Below are 21,433 nucleotides of genomic sequence, written 5' to 3' on the forward strand. Positions count from 1 at the left end.
TGAATTGAGATATTTTCACCAAAATTGACACACATATGTGGGGGCTCACTCTAAGGACACATAAAAAAAATTGTGGGACTGAGCCTCTTGGTGGCGCTATAATAGAATAAAACATGAAATTCCCATTGACTTCAATACAGTTTTGTGAACTAAAATGCTATACTAAACAAATGCATTGGTGTAATATTACGAAACTCAGAATGTGCCAACAACACCATCCCCTGAAGGTACTCAAAATATTTCGAAACAGCGCCACCTAGTGGTCAAAAGTTATAACAAAATTTCCAAAAAGGCTAATAACTTTTGAATACATCTGGCTATTGAAATGCCACTGGTCTTAATAGATTCCTTGGGTCAAGCCGAGAACACAGATACCAAGTTTTCCTTATTTGGCCGAACTTCCTGTCCGCCATCTTGATTTTTAATTCAAAACCTACTTTTTCGAACTCCTCCTAGACCGTTTGTCCGATTTTCACCAAAATCGAATCGTATCATCTCCAGACCGTGCCGACTAAAAGTTATGGGTTTCGTGTGAATAGACGTAACCGGTTTCATATAGCGCAGCAGCAAAGTTGAGGCATGATGCTAATAGCACTATTTAGGCTTTATCTCTGCAATGCCTTGACATATTGACACCAAACTTTGTGTGTGTCATTGTCACTTCACTCTGACCACATCACATCAGTTTTGTAACTGCGCCACCTATTGGTCAAAAGTGATAATCCATTAAATCATATTTTTAATTACTGTTTCTCTGATTTTTCAGCCATTTTGCCTATAATCCTTTTTAAATGTCTTTAATTGCTCAGTTGCAGTTGGTCTGACACTTTCAGCAATGTTGGCATGTCTTGTCATCTGATTGTGCTTGGCCCCGGTAATGGCTGCTTGCAGCTATATTTATTTACATTTACATTTACATTTATTCATTTAGCTGACGCTTTTATCCAAAGCGACTTACAATTGCTATATATGTCAGAGGTCGCACGCCTCTGGAGCAACTAGGGGTTAAGTGTCTTGCTCAGGGACACATTGGTGTCTCACAGTGGATTCGAACCCGGGTCTCTCACACCAAAGGCATGTGTCTTATCCATTGCGCCACACCACCACCTTATAATAATTTATTAATAATAATTTATTGTTATTATTCTGTTATTTCTTCCGACTGGGAGTCTAAGGCAGCCCATAGAACCGATTGCGGGAAAGTTGTTTTGGTTTGACATTCTGATAGAGGACAGTCCCAACATTAAATATACCAATTTTGGTGTTTCTAAGTCATTCCCTCTAGCGCCACCACCTGTCCAAAGTTTCACTTTTATTTTGCTAATAACTTTTGAACCGTAAGGCCAATCAGCTAAATTCTTTTTTCCACTGATTCCTGAGCTCATGCCGATTCGATTGCACCCTATGACTTCATTTTCCGTCATAAAAATATGGCCGCCATTTTGAATTTTTCGAAAAACCTACTTTTTCGAACTCGTCCTAGACGGTTTGTCCGAAAATTGAACCAGATCATCTTCAGGCAGTGCTGACCAAAAGTTATGGAATTCAAATTGATTCGTTAAACTGTTTTCGATAAACGTTCGAACTAATTTTACGTAGCACCTGCAAAAACAGTCATAGGGCTGTATCTCCGCAACGTTTTATCGTATTCAGACCAAACTTGGTACAGGTCATCACAGGCATGACCTGAGGCTACATGCTGCGTTTCGGCGCAGCGCCACCTACTGGTCCGGAGATATGGAAAATGGCTATTTTTGCTTATAGCTTTTGAACAGTTTGTCCAAAAATCATAAAATTGGTCTCGTTAGATTCAGGGCAACATGCTGAGTCGACTGATATCACATTTTACCATATCGGCCATTTTGGCTGTCGGCCATTTAGAATTTTGTGCTAAAATGCTGTATTTTAACCCCCTGAGGTCGGCGGTATCGCCGGCGATACCAGCTCGCTTTTTTTTTATCAGTGTAAAAGAAACTCATAAATACTCTGTTGACTTTGATTTTCCATAGGAGTTTCATACATCAATCGATTCTGTTAAATGTGTATTATTTTTGTGTATACTCACAATAAAAACAAAGTGTTGTGCTTTTTGCCAAATAAAGAAAAATAAACGTGATGCGAGTTCTGCCTTCTCTCTGTCAGTGTAGTCCATTCTGAAATGCGTCCGAAAATGAACAATAACTCAGCGAATACTCAGTCAAACAGGCATACAGACACACAGGCATGAAGCTTGAATTCTCTTCTTTTAAATGAAGTAATTTATATAAAAAACAAATATTCTTATCTTGTGAAATCTGTATTAAAAGAGAGCGATTCCAGTCGAGCTCATTACAGCTGATTCAAATGTAATGTGACTCCGCCCACGGAGAGCGCACGCTATTCAAACGCAAATGGCTGAGGCAATCCGCGCAATCCTGTGAACGCCCCCATATCAGCTCGAGAAACACAAGTTTATTCAGATCATTACTTGTTTACACCGTCTCGCAGCGCTGTGAGGAATAATAATAATGGAAAATGTACCTCAGAAGTGCGGGTATATCGAGGAGCGAGCTGAGGAATACAGTAGTAAGTTTTTTTTCCTTCTCACGTGAATCGGGTTTCTGTTTATGAATGAATGAACGGCAGAGATGCGCGCTGTTTACCACAGCTCGCAAAAAGACAGTTTAAATTTAAATCGCGTGTGTGAATGAATGATGTTTTAGCAAACTGTATTGCTATACTGAGATGAGTAAAAATCTACTGAAATATGTTGAAATAAAATGTAGGCTATTTGTATAAGCAACGTATTAAACTGCAAATTAACATTTATATGCCCTAATATTTCATAAAAACAACGTTACAGTCAGGCGAAATATGAAAGACAACATTTTGTCGTCGAGAACATAGATACCAAGTTTTCCTTATTTGGCTAAACTTCCTGTCCGCCATCTTGATTTTCATTCAAAACCTACTTTTTCGAACTCCTCCTAGACCGTTTGTCCGATTTTCACCAAAATCGAATCGTATCATCTCCAGACTGTGGCGACTAAAAGTTATGGATTTCGTGTCGATAAACGAAACCGTTTTCGTATAGCGCAGCAGCAAATTTGAGGCATGATGCCAAAAGCACTATTCAGGCTTTATCTCTGCAATGCCTTGACATATTGACACCAAACTTTGTATGTGTCATTGTCACTTCACTCTGACCATATCACATCAGTTTTGTAACTGCGCCATCTATTGGTCGAAAGTGATAATCCATTAAATCACATTTTTAATTACTGTTTCTATGATTTTTCAGCCATTTCGCCTAAAATCATCTTTAAATGTCTTTAATTGCTCATTGTTGCAGTTGATCTGACACTTTCAGCAATGTTGGCATGTCTTGTCATCTGATTGTGCTTGGCCCCGGTAATTGCTGCTTGCAGCTATATTTTGCTAGGTTATTATGATCTAATTGTGATTTCTTAATAAGTGGTTTTATAACTGCCAATTTAAATGTTCTTGGAACATGACCTAAAGTTAAAGATGAGTTAATAATATTGAGGAGAGGCTTTTCCACTACAGGTAACACTTCTTTCAGTAGTTGGTATAGGATCTAATAAACATGTTGTTGTTTTAGATGAAGTGATAAGTTTATTTAACTCTTTTTGTTCTATAGTTGTAAAGCACTGTAATTGTTCTTGCGGGGTGATAATTATAAGGCTAAAGGTGATAAATTTGAGGCTGAGTTATAAGGCGCGATTGAAGATTGAACGTTTACAATTGTGGTTCTGATGCTTTCTATTTTCTCAGTGAAGAAGTTCATGAAATCATTACTACTAAAATGTAACGGGATATTTTGTTAAGGTGACGTCTGTTTATTTGTTAGTCTAGCTACGGTGTTAAATAAAAACCTTGGATTGTTTTGGTTGTTTTCTATTAGTTTGCGGAGGTGCTCAGCCCTGGCTGCTTTTAGGGCCTTTTTATAACGTGACATACTGTCTTTCCACGTGATTCTAAAGACCTCTAAATTAGTTTGTTTCCAACAGGCAAGAATTGTTCCACTCATCATCTGAAATTTCTGTTTGTAAATCAGTTTTCCATGCTTGTAAATAAGAAAGACTACTTTTTTGAGGAAAGTAGTAAAATGTTGTAAAATTTGGAAAGCAGGCCTCTACTCTGATGATGGTTAATGGCTATGTTCTCTATAGTGGAGAGTGGGGGTTTCACAGTAGACTTTAGTTGGGTAGTGATGAAACTTCTAACCTGTAAGTACTTAAAAAGTTTTTTGGGCAAACCATATTTATTTACCAATTGCTCAAAAGACATCAATACTCCTTCACTAGCCTATATAGGTCCCCAATTTTATTGAAGCCATTTTATTCAGCCATTATCCAAATTTCGGCTGCATAAAGATAAGATGTCAAAGGTAGCTTCAATGTATTGTTCTCAATGTGTATCCAAGATGGTGTATCAGTGGTAGAAAAATAATAAGTAGCAGCACAAAGTTGAGCTGCCCAATAGTACAACTTGACATTAGGCAATCTAAGCCGCCCTCGGTCATAGGGCAGATATAGAAGGGAGAGCCGCAGCCTGGGGCGTTTACTATTCCATATAAATTTGGTAAAGGTTTTATTCAAGGAGGAAAAGAAGGATGTTGGAATGTGTAAGGGGATGGACTGGAAAAGATATAAGAATTTTGGGAGAATGGACATTTTAATAATATTAATGCGATCTATCATAGAAATTGGCATCCCACCCCATCTTTCTAAGGAGTCCAATACATTTTTTACTAAGGGATCATAATTAATAGATACAATTTTCTTTATGTCAGTATTTATTTTAATACCCAGGTAAGTGAAGCCTTCATAGGTACATGTAAATTGTGTTTGTATTGTAGGGTTATTTTTGTTCAGCATTAACAGGGAGCTTTTCTTTTGATTAATTTTATACCCTGAGAATTCACCAAACATCTTCAGAATTTGGCCAACAGCCTGGACAGACCTCCCTAGATCAGTTAAAAACAAAACGACATCATCTGCAAAAAGAGACAAGCGATGTTCTGTTCCTCCGATTTGAATACCAGTAATATCAAGGGAATTACGTATTGCCATAGTGAGTGGCTCGATAGCAAACAAGAAAAGAAGGGGCGATAATGGGCATCCTTGTCGTGTCGATCTACATAGGCTAAAAGGTCTCTAACTGACTGTTACAACTTTTTACAACTTTGGCTACGGGCTCTGTATATAGTAATTGAATCCATTTAAGATATTTTTCTCCCAAGCCAAATCTTTTGAGTGTCCCAAAAAGATAACACCATTCGATCCTGTCAAACGCCTTTTCGGCATCTGGCATTATACATTTCAAGTAGATGAGGTAATAATTTATCTGAAAATCTCTTTTAAAGCTCAATAGACAGGCCATCAGGGCCAGGGGCTTTGCCTGTATTCATATGGGTGAGTGCCTCCTTAAGTTCTTGAATGCTCAGTTTTCCATCTAGATCGTTTTTAGTTTCCTCTGACAAGGTTGGGAATTGAAGTTGGTCCAGAAACTGATCCTGTTTATCCATATTATCTGGATATTGAGATTTATATAAATTTTCATAATATTCTGCAAAAGCGTCATTTATACATTTTGGATCCACTAAATTATCTCCATTGTCAAGTACAATTGAGTTAATAGCCCTACTTGTCTGTGTTTTTTTAAGCCTCCAAGCCAGGAGTTTTCCTGCCTTCTCACCCTGATCATAGTATGGCTGTTTCAACCACAGTAAACTAGTTGCTATTTTATTGGTAGTGAGTCCGTTATATGCAGATTTTAATAGGAGAAGCTTTTTATATTTTTCAGTGTCATCACAGTAATACAGCTGGTCCTGCAGTTCCTTTATTTGCTTGTTCAATGTCTTTCAATTTATTTAGATGTATTTTAGATTTATGCCGAGTGTAGCTCATTATTTCCCCCCTTATATAGGCTTTAAATGCTTCCCATTTTATTGATGCACTGGTCTGGTCTTTATTAAAATTAAAATATTCTGTTATTTTTTTCTTCAAGAAATTTCTCCAATTCTACGGACTTCAGACATTTAGCTTGAAACCGAAATGGAAGTGGAGATGAATAATAATTGGGAAACTTAATTGATAAGATAATTGGGGCGTGGTCAGAGAGTAGTATGGTCTCATACCAGCAATTCTGAATCATGGATACCAGACCAGAGGAAACCAAAAAGAAGTCTATCCGAGAATACGTTTTGTAGGTAGCAGAAAAACATGAATACTCAATCTTGCTCGGATAAAGTTGTCTCCAAATCTCCACTAAATTAAGATCGTTCATAAATTTTCCAATCGTTTTCCTGGCTTGTTAGTGGGAAGTGTCGGAGCTATTTGAACGATCTACTGCAGGAAGTATCACATAATTAAAATCTCCTCCGATGATGCACTGGCCCCTATAAGCTGACATAGTTAAAAAGAAATGTTGGTAAAAGGCAGGATCATCCCCATTGAGGGTGTATAAACATACCAAGTTGACTAATGTAGAGAATATAGTTCCACTAAGTATAATAAATCTCCCAGATGGATCCAAATATTTATCTTTTAGATCAAAGGGAACTGATTTATGAATCAGTATTATGACCCCTCTTGCATGAGTAGTAAAACTAGAGGAGAATACCTGACCAGGCCACCTAGATCTAATCTTCACATCTTCATCTACCAAGTGTGTCTCTTGTAAGAAACGCACTGTACTCTTCATTTGTTTAATTCTGCCCAGCACCTGTTTAAGCTTGACAATTTTGTTCAGACCTCTTACATTCCAACTAGACACATTTATAACTGAGGTATCAAACATAAATTATTCTTAATCTCAATTTCAGGCCATGTAAAGTCATCAAACACAAAAAATATGGAGTGAGCCCCTTATCACAAAACCCCACACATTTCCCCAAACGAAATGTGATGTTAACCTGTTAAGCCTCACCAGTGCGTCGGCGCACTGAAGCGTTTTTTTATATATATAGCTCAAAGTTACTATCAGATTTAATGTTATACTTCGACAAACTATACATCATTAAAAAGATATAAGACTCAAGTTTCAGTATTTGACCACTATTGTATTCTGAGAAACTTATAGCGACAGTTATTTCTTAATTTGTGTCAGGAGTTATGAAATGAAAAAATGAGTCGATACCTTTGATATGAATTATGCGCGTCAGCCGCTCCCATTCATAAAAAACTCCCGTGCTGTCGTCATGACAGCGATACACAAAACAACGTCCCTCAGGGCTTTAGCTCAAAAATGTGCAGATTTGGAGAAATATTGATATATTCTCATAGATTCACATCATATTTCTATAGACAGGAATAATATTTAGAGGTGGGCATAGATTAATTTTTTTAATCTAGATTAATCTAGATTAATTTTGAAATTAATCTAGATTAATCTAGATTAAAATGGCTCATTTGAATTCTGCCGAAGGCATTCAGAATATGTGTGCTACCCAAATAATGACTATAAAAGTAGGTCTTTGTGAACGGGTTTCTCAAGCCAGGTGGCGCATTAGACCAGATCTCCTGTTTCCAAAATGCATCACAAACTGCTTGAGAAAGCTGTTCTACTCATAGACTGTAAAAGGTTACTACTGTACTGTTACCGTCGGTAGGCAACATTAGGTAGGCCTATGTTATTATCAACTACTATAGGCTATCAATTAGGGATGGGCGATATGGCCTAAAATCTATATTGTGATATACATTGCAGCCTCTTGCGATAACGATATACAGTATATTATAATAAAACCATTTCAGAACAGGTTACACAGACCCTGCTAAACAACTGCTAAATGTATTTTTTTTAAAGGGTATATGTAGTTTTGAGAACATATATTGTGCAAAACTGTAAGTATACAACATAATTTTGCAGATAAATACAATTTAAGTACACTAGCTGCAGAGACTTAAGTAGGTCGTCTAATGTTTATTATAGCTTTGAGCTTATGAAACCCCAAATTTAAAGTGATAATATTGTCTAACTGATGTCTTTTCAGTTAAAAAGAAACACAACAACGATTCTTAAAATCGGGCATAGACAGAGATTATGTGTTGACGTTACACCACTAAGATATATTGGAATGAGAATAATACGCGCGCGCTGGTATTCAGTGATATCATGTTTCGTTTTGAATTTGAGGTGGTAGAACGGATTAGTCGTGTGTTAACTTACCGAACCGTTACCCCACACACTCTGTCTATAGTTTGCTGCTGTTTGTCGGACGGCTTAAATCCGAACCAAGTCCAAATAATGGATGTTGCAGCTTTCACTTTCAGCCGTGTTTACTTAAGATGACGACGAATATGCGTTGCAGCCGGGTTTACCTCGCGGCCGCGGGTAGATTGCGTCATCATCTCCCAACCCAACTTGCGGAATAGATTAACGGCGATATTTTTTTTATCGCGCGATAAGAGTCTCGCGTTAACGCAGCGCGTTAACGCCGATAACGGCCCACCACTAATTTATACCCAAATGCGTCGATGTAATCATTATGAGCGCTTGCATACTCTGATACTGTGTTTTCAATCCATACCTAGGGCCCTATAAAATCCGTTTTATTTTTTCCCAAATTCCGTTTTATTTTTTCCCAAATTCCGTTTTTTCCGTTTTAATTTTTGCAAATTCCGTTTTTTCCGTTTTAATTTTTGGGAATTCAGTTTTTTTTTTACCCTTTACTGTTATTTTTGTCGTAAAAAGAGTGTTTTTAATGTTAATGATTAAAATGTACACAAATAAAATAGGAATGACCCTAAATTTAATGAGGTAACAAACAAAATTCTCATTTTAAGAGGTGTTAAATATGGTTTGGTTTGTTTACATTAGTGAATGTATTAGGCTACTAACATGAACCACGAGCAATACATTTGTTACTGTATTTATTAATCTTTGTTAATCTTAGTTAACCCTAACCCTGTATTTTTATTATGTTACTTCACACTAAGTTAACAAATACAACTTTTCATTTAAATAATGTAGGCTACTAAATGGTGAAATTAACATTAATAAAGATTAATAAATGCTGTAGAAGTGCAGTTTATTAATAGTTAATGAGTTTAATAAATGGAACCTTATTGTAAAGTGTTACCGATTTTGTTATACACCGAACCGATTCAGTGTTGGACAGATCAGTTGTTTTAACTATTCATTAAAATGAATCGGTTCAAAGGAGTCATTAGTTCGCGAATCTTACGTATCATTAACAGACTTGTGCGCGTTGTGTGATTATCCAGGTGTTGTGCCGAATTTCGACTCCCTGCCAAATTATTACCCCCCTCGTTGAAGTCAGTACCTGATTGCCTAATCCTAACCCCACCCCTAATCCTAACCCCTCCCCCACAACTAATCTAAACCTACCAATACTAGGGGGGTAATAATTTGGCGGGGGTAGAAATTCGGCACGACACCGGCAGTTAGGATATCGCACAAGATTTGTCAACACAGTAAACATTTCATCATTGGATAGATTTTGTTTAGTTTATTGAAAGTGTTTTTATGTCAGCTGAATGGGCGGAACGCTTTTCAGAGAAGAAGGCAAGGTAAAAAGTTTTTTTTGCACAATTCACACCCAGCGGTAGCCTAATTCAGGAAAAAAATATCCGAATGCTCCACGTGAAACTTCGTTCTTCCGATCTTTTACCATTGTGTCAATTCTCAATTGATTTAGATTAATAAGCGCGAGGGAGTGAGAGAGAGAGCAAGACAGTTTGAAGACGCGCGCGCGACCGGGCCTCTCTCTCTGCTCGTTCTTTCAGTAATATGCGATTTTCCTCAGACATACGTTTTTCTCCCACACAAAAACAGAATTTTATTCCAAATATGTAAAATTCCGCGAAATTCCGTGTTGACACTAGATTCCGCGTTAATTTGCCAATTCCGCGATTCCGTCCGCGATTCCGTGATCGCGGAAATTATAGGGCCCTACATACCAACAGCCTGAGGGCGCTATATGCACAATAATTGTCCATATATGGAACATGAAGAAGAGCCATGATCATGTGACATTCCAGGACGTCACTGATACACACAAAGCTACAGAGTTCGCGCTGTAAAATGCAGATAAAGAGGTTTTGAAGATAATAAACATGATTGCAATGATATTTGAGTTACCTGTATTTTTCAAGACATGCCAGGTATTTTCATAATAATAGATTATATTTATAATGTAATGCTAATCTATATAGACTATCATTGTGCAGAACAGTATACAATAGTATATTTTCTGTCTGGTTTTTTTATCTGAAGCCAAATTAGATCACAGAAGATTATTTAAAATACTCACTTGCGTTATAAAAGTAAGTTTGGAGCACAAACATGGTTTTAATCTCATAAATTGTCGTGTATTGATGGTGTGCTAAGCTAACATGCTAGCTAGCCCTAGGTGCACCTGCAACCTAGAAGTTATACTTTTATGTTTTTTTGAATGCTTACTGAAAGTTTCTTTATTCAAGAATGTTCTTTATTCTTTATTTAAAATGTGAGGTGAACTTTGAGAAAAGAATTTAGGGATTGAAACCCTATGAATAGGCTGTGAATAGCCAGTCGTTAGTAACTATAATGCAGACAAAAGAAATGCATATTTCGAGCCATAACCAGGCTGGAGAGGTGTGAATGTGTGCAGGGGGAGACTGAGACTGAATGGGGCTCGTTTGCACCACAAAACAATAGAGACAATATACTGGATAGATGGTTAGAAGATGACAATAAACATCAGAAGCATCTTAGCGTCAAATCAAAATAAAGTCAACTGACATGGTCTTGAAAAACATTTAACTAAATACAGAGTTTTGGACTTATTATCTTCAGATTTTAAACATAAAATGTTTAGACATGTGGCTTTAGCTGTAGTGCATTTCTAGATTGCTCCAGTGCCAACTTCAATTTTATTTTCATGAGGATGTTTCATAAAAATTAATTTCTAATAACTTTACAAAACTTTGAAGCTATTTATAACAATTTTTGTCATTATGATAATTTTTAATTCTACATTTACAATAAACTGCCAGGTGTCAGCTTTCAAATGAGATCATACTTGTGCTTTTAGTACAAAGGGTTCATGAACTGTATCTGTTTCAGTTTGGGTATGTCATTTCTGGGGATTTTTCAAAAGTGGGGTTGCAGCTTAACAGGTTAACCCTCTGAGGTCGGCAATCACGCCGGCGTGATCTGCTCGCTTTTTTCCTTATCAGTTGAATTGAGACCCGAAATACTCTTTTGACTTTGATTTTACAAACAAGTTTCATACATCAATCGATTCTGTTAAATGTGTATTATTTTTGTGTATACTCACAATAAAAACAAAGTGTTGTGCTTTTTGCCAAATAAAGAAAAATAAACATGAAGCGAGTTCTGCCTTCTCTCTGTCAGTGTAGTCCATTGTGAAACGCATCCGAAAATGAGCAATAACTCAGCGAATACTCAGTCAAACAGACATACAGACACACAGGCATGAAGCTTGAATTCTCTTATTTTAAATGAAGTAATTTATATAAAAAACAAATATTCTCATCTTGTGAAATCTGTATTAAAAGAGAGCGATTCCAGTCGAGCTCATTACAGCTGATTCAAATGTAATGTGACTCCGCCCACGGAGAGCGCGCGCTATTCAAACACAAATGTCTGAGGCAATCCACGCAAACCTGTGAACGCCCCCATATCAGCTCGAGAAAACACAAGTTTATTCAGATCATTACTTGTTTACACCGTCTCGCAGCGCTGTGAGGAATAATAATAATGGAAAATACCTCAGAAGTGCGGGTATTTCGAGGAGCAAGGATCAGACTGAGCTGAGGAATACAGTAGTAAGTTTTTTTTTTTCCTTCTCACGTGAATCGGGTTTCTGTTTATGAATGAATGAACGGCAGAGATGCGCTGTTTACCACAGCTCGCAAAAAGACAGTTTAAATTTAAATTGCGTTTGTGAATGAATGATGATGTTTTAGCAAACTGTATTGCTATACTGAGATGAGTAAAAATCGACTGAAATATGTTGAAATAAAATGTAGGCTATTTGTATAAGCAACGTATTAAACTGCAAATTAACATTTATATGCCCTAATATTTCATAAAAACAACGTTACAGTCAGGCGAAATATGAAAGACAACATTTTGTTGACTAGATTTGGGTACAGTTTTTACTGTAGAATATACTGTAAGATTACACTTGAATTGTTGTTGTAATCGTAACCTTTTTAATAAAAAAATATATATTTACAAGGTAGATGTAAACAAACTATTAAAAGGTAAATATAATTTTTTTCTTTTAATAATTTGTATTGTTTTATTAGTAACAAATTTGGGGAGAGGATAAATATTCCAAAACTGAAAATACAGTATGATAATTAACTGCACAATTACTAGACATGTTTACCTTGGATATTATACAATTTGCAAGCACAATTTTTGAAAAAAATAAATAAAAATGTATATAAAAAAATATAAATAAAATTTATATTTGTGTATAAATATATACACACACATATATATATATATATATATATATGTATATGTGTGTGTGTGTGTGTGTGTGTATGAAGAGTTCAGATGCAAAAGCCTCTAAATGCCATCTGAAATTTTCTTCTAGAATGATCATTTTTATGAAGCTTGTATATTTGTTAGCTATAGGTGACACACCTGAATGAATGGCTCATTAAGTATGCAGGGGCATTGTCTCATCAGGTGTGAACTACTAAATATGCATGATCGTTTACGCCCCATCCGCATATTGCCTTTCCAAACTAAAAGTGTTTCACAAAACTTAAATCAATGTATCGTTTTATGTGTATGATTAGGCAGGATGATTTTCACATCATTTTGAAGAAAAAACTCTAGGCGAGTCAAAAAACTCCATTAGTCAAAAGTCTTATTGACATACATTTAGTATGTGTTTTGTGGCCTTATTTCAGAAACTTTCATTTTTAGTTTTTTCAATAACCATGCATAAACATTATTCTCTCAAAAATGAAAACATGTACATACATGTGGCTCACATATCATGGTAGTCCTGTTTGTGCTAAATAGTGTACATTTTTTTTGCCATTGATATGTTTATAAGCAACTGAAAAAAGCACAAATGTCAGGGCATGTCAGAACATCTCAAGGACCCCAAAAATACCCCAGACCTCAGAGGGTTAAACCCTTTAAGACTAGGAACTTGGGTTGTATAAAACGTTTCATCCACATAGTGGGTAACGTGTAAATCTGCACACATAACATAGCCACACATGGGCTAGCTGTAGTAGAAATGTTTGGACCATAATAAAACTTGACGCACATAAACGTGCACCCAGTGCGTGATTTAAAAAAAAAAAAAAAAAAAATCTATATCAATAATACAAAAAATAAAAGAAACATACCTTAAGACAATCATGCCAGTAATGTATTTTAACAATAAGGCACCTTACTAAATCCGTTGAATTTTGTCCATTTTCATGGCCATTACTCGTCAGTGGCTCCATGCAGGAGAAAAGAAAGAAGCGGTAAGCACAAAGCTTAGTTTAAGTCTCGGAGTCGTCACAAGTCTGTGAGCTTATTTCCTGAACGTATTCTTCAGCCTCAGCAACCGATTTAAAAATCCTGCGTTTGTCATTGTGCGTGATGATCAGATGGGCTGGATACAGCATGCCATACCGAATATTCAGTGCACGAAGCTGGGTTTTCACACCGTTGAAGCGCTACTGCAGTTTGCGTGTCTCCGCGGAGAGGTCAGGGAAAAAAGTGACTCGTTGATTCTCATAGTGTAGGCTACCTCCGTCATCTTCCTGGCGGTTCTCAGGGTTGCTTCCCGGTCCCGGTAGTTCAGAAACTTCATTATTACCACCCGTGGCGATGTAGATTTAGGGTTAATAGGCCTGATCCTGTGTGCTCTCTCTATGATGGGGGACAAGGTGAAACCTTCACCTAGTGTATCTCGGAGCCACTTCTCCAGAAAACCACACAGATCTGAGCCCTCTGATTTTTCGGGTAGCCCAACCAGTCTCAAGTTGGAGCGTCTTCTCCTGTCTTCTTGCTCTGTAATTCTGTCGCAAAGAGTCTCCACAGTTTTCTCCAGTATTTTAACTTTGCCTTGAAGAGAGGTTACATCATCTTCTGTTTGCGAGATTCGCTCCTCCGTCTCATTGATTCTTCGAGAGTAAAAATGTATATCCCCTTTTATATCGTTAATTTCTTTCAGCATGTCGGTAGATTGTTTAGCCATGTCACCTTTCAACGACAGAATTTCCTTGAAGGTCACTGTTTGTCGGACTCTGCGTCACCGGTGCATCCCGTGTATTGGCTTCATTGGAAATATCCAGCGGTGTTTTGCTAGCATTAGCCGTGTCCACATTAGCCCCTTTGCCTTGTGAAGCCGTTTTACCTGGTTGTTGGCCAGTTTTAGCATTTTTTGGTGGCATATTGTCCAGTAGAAGAGCGTGGGTCAAGAACAAGTAGAATTATGTTTATTGGTCCAAGTTAAGAATAGTTTCAAGGGATTTAACAGTGAACCTCACGCACATGCAGACTCTCACTAAGACGCCATAACCGGAAGTCCTATAATTTTCTCCCTAATATGATCAATCTTGCAAGTAAAGAAGTTCATAAAGTCATTAATGCTATGCTGTTTGGAAACTTCAGAAGTATAAGTATATTCTTGTTAATTTAGCCACTGTATCAAATAAAAACCTAGGGTTGTGTTTGTTTTCTTCTAAGAGAGATGAAAAATAAGCAGATCAGTTTTTGAGGCCTTTCTCTACGCAACCGTCCACGAAATGCGAAAAACCTCTAATTTTGTTTTCTTCCAGCTACGCTCCATTTTCCTGGCTGCTCTCTTGAGGGCCAGAGTGTGCTCGTTGTACCACGGCATTGGACTACTTTTTATTTTTTATTTTATCTTCTTTGAGCACAAAGGAGCAACTGTGTCTAAAGTGCTGGAAAAAAGAGTCAATGGTTTCTGTTGTAATATCAAGTTCTAAGCTATCTGGGATGTTGAGGATATGAAACTGATCAGGAAGATTCTTTATAGTCAAGTCACCTTTATTTATAAAGCGCTTTTTACAATACCGATTGCATCAAAGCAGCTTCACAATGATAACATGAAAATAATAAAACAAAGTTTGTTTCTAGAAGAAAATTGCGTCATCGTCCACCTTAAGTAAGGCAGATCAATAATATTGTTGAATATTAAATGTCCCCAACTAAGCAAGCCAAAAGCCAAGGCAACAGTGGCAAGGAACCAAAACTCCATCAGGTGACAGAATGGAGAAAAAAACCTTGGGAGAACCCAGGCTAAGTTGGGGGCCAGTTCTCCTCTGGCCAACGAGCGAACAGTGTATGATTATGATCCAAGCAGCATTACAGGCCAGAAGTCAGATTGGTGATGGATGGCATTTTTGACGTTGCGACGTGTCTCGCAGCTTTTTCAGCGTCGCCCTCGGGACACTACCTTCTTTTCCATTCATCAGCGCTGCGGTTCTGCTTTGATCATCCCCTTATGCCCGTCACTCAGATGTAAAAATAAATAAATCAAATTGTACAGATAGTGAAACTAAAGGGCTTCTCATGTGGGCAAATGAAGACAGGCGCATGCGTTTAGAGATAATTTCCGATGAATTGCATCACAGAATTTGTGTGAATTCTGGTAATTTTACAGTAATTTACTGGGATTAGCGTGTGAAAGTGGCTTGTGTCAGTTGTCACATAGACCATCACGGGAAATAAGACTGTCAATATCCCAAGGACATCTAGACTCCAATCAAAGAGAAAACTTGGTTGAAGAAAAACACAAATAGTTCATTGTTATAGAGTCTAAGATTACATTCCCACAATATTTGTCTTATTTTGTCATTTTGTTTGCATTTGTTGACAGAGTCAGAGAAACAGAGTCGTTTGATGGCACTACTGGAAAGGCTCCATGGCAAACACAATTCAACCCGGTCCTGGCAGGAGACCAGCAAAGTGGTGCGGCAGGCAATGGTAAGACCCTCTGATAGAAGAGCTTCTTGGAGAATCATAGCATATATCTATTCACAGTTCTAGTATTCACAGACAGTTTTATGAACATTGTTTTTATTACATCCCTTTGTCTGTTTTATTGTCTGTTCAGGAAAAGCGTGGGGTCATTAATACAGCTGGAAACCCACTGCTGCTCAACTGTTTAGAGACACTGCAAAGGGCACAAAAAGGTGCATTTAATCAATACATTTCATTGTAGATTTAGTGCATATATATTTATCACCAATACCGATTCGCAGGTTTATGTGCTTTATAACTGAAATGCAGAACTGATATTTATTGGTTTGTTTGTTTTTGACAATTAAAACAGCATTTTACTGAACAAAGGTTTTACTGAACAACTTTTTGTACTTGCTGTAAGTTCTGTAATATCACTCCCTCCTGGCATACAAAAAAAATGTCTACATCAATAAATAGAGTCGTCTAAAAGAGTGCAAAAAAAAAAAAAGCGCATACAACATTCTAAATCGCTGAATAAAAAAACTATTGCTAATATAGTGTAGTTTAGTGCTCCCAGTTACATCTTTTTATTTATAACAATACGCAAAATAAATTTACAAAGTCTAATGTTTTCAAAATGAAGAACATAAATAAAATATAGCTGCAAGCAGCGATGACAGGCCCAAGCCCCAGTGCCACCGCCACCGCACACACAGCAATGAATGGGTTAAACTCTTTTCAGAGTGTAATTGACAACTGACACACACACTCATAAATGCAGAGAGAGATATATATAGAGAGAGAGAGAGAGAGAGAGACTGGGGGAGGGGAAGGATAGGCAGAGAGACAGTGAGATTCAGATTTAACAACATTTTAAACAAAGAATAAAATCTATACTGTGACAAAGCTGTTTTTGATCAAGTCACAATTTAAATCCAAATATGTCATTGTCTGAAAACAATTTTCTTAAGAGTTTGATAATCATTTTTCTTAACAACACGTTTGATCTACCCTGTTTAAAAATAGCCTTTTTTCTGCCATCTAGTGTATATTATGTTGTTTGTTTTCTTTTTTTCAACCACACTAATCTGCCTATTTTAACTTATACATCATGCACTAATTGAAAAAAAAAAGTGTTTATTTCTAATACATATATTATTTTAGATAGAAATAAATTGTGTATGATTCAAAGGAGAATGTTGTTTAGTGTCATGAATTAATCTCAATTTTAAAGAAAACAAATATATTGATCTGAAATATAGCACATTGATTTGAAATTAATTCGTTCAATTATCAAACATACAATCTTAATTTAAAGGGTAACTCTCGCCAAGATGCAACCTATGGTCTTTTTGTTAATCTACCCGAGGCAAACTTTCGTTTAAAAGCATAATTAGAATGGAAACGCCACTTTTAATTTTGACTGTATTTTCGTTCTCGGTCAAATTGCCTTTTGAATGGGAGTGCTTGGGGCAATTCTATGATAGCATCAAAAATCGCAATTTTTAAAACTCTAAGAAGGCTCAACACAACATGAAACTTTGCTCGAAAAGTATCACCTGGGGCTCTTCACATGAACTCGAGCATTGAGAACATTGTTTGTGTACACAGTTTACTAAAATGAAAGATTTTGAACAACTATCTGTAGCTGTGTCCGCCGGCATTTTGACAGTCAAGAATAGTCAATCTCCGAATGTGAGTGAACTGACTCTGAATTTTAGTATTGCTTCTTATATGAGCATCCTTTCAAATACAAGGTCAATATTGATTTTCACTAATGACAACAAATTATCCGTGAATTTATATGGAACTAAGCTTTAGAAGCTTTCCATCTTTACTCTCCTCCGTTACGTTGCATTTGGAGATCGGCATTTATTTTTGGCTCATATTTACTGCTGTCTTTCAGCCGTTATGCTGTTTTCATCACCTGAAATTTCAGTGCATCCCTACTAAAGGAGCTACAGCAATCTGTCACACTACATTAAAGGGTTAACTAAAATCCTTATTTTAGTTTTAATAATAGTTTTGGTAAATGGATAATTTGGTAATTAATCTTCAATAATATAAAATGAAAAAGAAAAAAAAAATTGATAAAAGATTGATCTTCAGATTTAGAAGTCAGTATTGAGATGGTTATAATATTGTGATGCATTGAATAAAACCTGTTTTTACCCACCCGTATTGTTGCTCACTGTTAGTTAGCTCACTGTTATACATAAAATGTGTTAATGCCTTATTCTGTTAGGTTACTTTTTCTCTCACTATAAAATGTGTTTTAAATATATCATGACTATTTGATATAATTTTGAATATCAAATGATGTCCTGAATCTCCTGTTTCTCTGTTTCCTCTGCATCCCTCATCATCAGTATCTTCGTTGCCATCAATGACAGATCGTCTGGAGTCCATTGCTCGGCAAAACATGTGAGATAATATACTTTTTTTTTGATCCCCATCTTTTTGTATACACATTTACTATGCCAAAAGTACTCAACCTCCTAATTTTTCCATGTCTGGTAGGCTTGATCACACTGCTGTTTATTATCAGTGTTTCCCATAGGTTGAGAATTTACTTGTGGTGGTAGACAGGGCGAAGTGGTGCAGCACTTATTGAGCGGGTTCAGAATAAACTAGTCAAACAAAGGTTTATGAACTCTATTTATTACAGAAAATACTCAATATCATTAACAAATAATTTAGAAGTTCATATTATGCATAAATTCATATTTATAAAATTATACTACAAGGAACAAATATTTTCATAACGAAATCTTCCAAAACTATTTACAAAGTTGACAGTTTCTGTCTGAGCAATGAATTTTTCTCTGCTTTGAAAAAAAAGAAGTTCTAAGGCCTGCCTATGGATAAGGGCAGGTCCGTTTATACTAATCCTTAAGCATGCAGCAAGGTGCTCTCCTTGAAGTTTATTTTGCATGTCAGTTTTGATCTGAAATAGAAACAAACTTGCATAACCATTTTGGAAAATAGCACAATAGAAAATTAACTGACAATTTTCTAATTGTGCTTTCCTGCATTATGATTTAAAATCACTGAGAAGTCTTGCTCACAATTTAATATTGTTTAAGGCCATTTCACGATTTCAGTCTATATATTTAGTCTATGTTCTTTAAATAGATATCATATAGATCAGTGGTTGTCACTCTTAGAGTGGCGTGCGCCCTAAGGCTTTTAACCCCCTCTCTGCAGTCACACCTTTTTCAGTAAGGGACAATATTTGCCCCTTTAAATCGATTTTTCCAGTGCATTTTTTTACCTTTTCAAATACCTTTATAAAATAAATAATGCTTTAAATAAAAAAAATGTTCAATAGTGAAATATGCAATGATGGTAAAATCAAAGTGATGCTTTTAAATTTTTAATTAAAACCGCCAGTAGGTGGCGACAAGTCACGGTCTTTATGAGTGAGTCATCGAGTCATTCATTCATTCAGTAACGAAGCAAGTGGTGTTGTGGCAAATTCAAAGTTCTTTTTGGTTCAGGTCTCAAAGAAGTTATTAAGTTATAGCAAATTTGAAGTCCTTGGAAGAAGTTTCTCAGAGTCGAGGTTCCAGGTCAGAAGAATTAACTTTATTGACAAGCAACAAATTGAGAAGCCAGCTGGTCATCTGAGGTTACAATGGCCAGTGTTCATGTCTTATACTTTCTTATCTCTAGGTGCCCAATGGGCACCCTCATATCTATCTCTTCTTCTTTGTCACTCCTTGTGGCCTTGCCACCATTAAAAACATCTCTCCCTAGACCTTCTTCTATTGGTGGAATATCTCAAAACACATGTTTTTCTGCCAGCACATCCCAGCACCTGCATTTACATACTTTTTGGTTACTTTTCCATTCTCTTATCCTTGTAACTGGGTACTTTTCCATTCTCTTATCCTTGTGACCCATTTTCTGCTTGGCATTACAGTATTCAGACTTTCACATGAGACAAGGAAAATTCTTTAACATAATCCGCCCTTTGGGACTAACTTTAGTCCCACCTTCACTTTTGTCCCAGAATGTATCTTCATGAATAAACCTCTCTCTGTTATCTATCAATCATGGCCAATATAGACCATCCATCTTTCTTATCAATAGGCTTTCATCACAAAGGTACACTCTGGAGGAATAGTGAGACCAAACATCTCCACCCCCCTTTGACTGGAGTGGAGTAAAAGATCTCACCTTCCTGTTGGATCATCACTCTGAAGGGATAGATTACTTTAAACATTTGATTTCCAGTATAATCAACATATCTCAGTGTACAGACTTGAAGTTAGGATTGTCCCACGGTGCCAGAGGAACTGCACAGGCGCTTCCGGTGGCCTGGAGCGCTATATGGGTTGCTCCATCGTTGCCAGAGGTGCCCTGGTCCTGCCTAGGGCGCTATCTGGTGTTGGAGCAGACAGCGGGTTTTTAAACCACCAGTTGAGTCTGCCCTTGCTGGTCCGGCAATTGGTGACTGCGCTTGTAATTAATTTATCTTTTTACCCTGTGAAAACATCTACCAGTAGTCTAATGCATGTTACTTCACTTTTAATTCATAAAAAACTTTATTAAAAGAACTCTTTTGTAACCAGTAAAATGATTAGTAAGTGATAAAAAGTAGTAAAAACATTCTTATCTTTTCCCTTTATATCTGGTTGCATTACCTCGTACCACGGGCAATGACCTGCTTCAAACCTTGTATCGTCCCCTCTCATTCACATATTCATATTTTGTGAACAGTTAGTGTGATTATTTAAAATATACTCAGTAGGATTATATGTAAGAATTATGTAATAATATACTCTGGAAGGAACCCTTGTATCAAATCAGAAAATAAAAATAACCCCTCTACCTAACTCCCTACTCTGACACATTAATCATCTGTTTGGCGGCCACGTTGGCTAGCATGGATCTGAGAAAAGGCACAACACAGCAGAACAACAAAAGAAAAATGACAACAGCTACAGCTATTATTATTCCCACCTTAATGAACCATTCTTTCCAGGACCCAAATACAGAGTCAAACCAGTATCCAACGTGTCTGTCTCTCCCCACATTTTCAGCAAGTTCTTGTCTTAGATCCTTCAGCTTCTTCATGGCCCTAGTAAAAGCTCCATCAGGGGCTGTATTATTCGGAATAAAGGTACAACAGTCAGTTCCAAACATCACACATACCCCTCCTTTTTCTGCCAGTAGCCAATTCAGAGCTTGTTTCATTTTGCTGGTGTATTTTAGTTGATGGCCTAAGGCATCCATTGCTTGATCTGTGTAGTTAATAAATCTATGCTGATTATAATAAATATAGTTGTTCCACTCTTGATTCTTATTTGGTAATATCCATACAAGTATCGACTCCCAACCTGCTGATATCTCATTTCTAGCTTTAAATTCATGGGGTATCCCCCTTGGTTGTCCAATTGAGTCTATCGTTACTTTGGGGTCTGGGACATAGGCTCTTTTAACTCTGTGTTTTTGTCTATTAAGTTCCTCCAGTGTTCCTGTGTCATTAGGATCCCAG

The 21,433-nt window shown here is 36.8% G+C and overlaps 1 protein-coding gene across 2 annotated transcripts in view; it reads left to right on the forward strand.

Annotated features, from left to right (window-relative positions):
• Positions 1-21,433, forward strand: part of med1 (mediator complex subunit 1) — a 272,844-nt gene that overhangs the window by 89,485 nt on the left and 161,926 nt on the right. For both annotated transcript variants that reach the window (XM_079852042.1, XM_079852041.1), the window contains exons 2-4: positions 15,845-15,951; positions 16,082-16,160; positions 18,300-18,354. In XM_079852042.1, the coding sequence (XP_079708168.1) occupies positions 15,868-15,951; positions 16,082-16,160; positions 18,300-18,354 (218 nt within the window). In that variant the 5' untranslated portion in view covers positions 15,845-15,867. The remainder of the gene's footprint in view (positions 1-15,844; positions 15,952-16,081; positions 16,161-18,299; positions 18,355-21,433) is intronic.

Source organism: Squalius cephalus (assembly GCF_949319135.1).
Source record: "Squalius cephalus genome assembly, chromosome: 19".
In the NCBI taxonomy this organism is placed as follows: Eukaryota; Metazoa; Chordata; class Actinopteri; order Cypriniformes; family Leuciscidae; genus Squalius; species Squalius cephalus.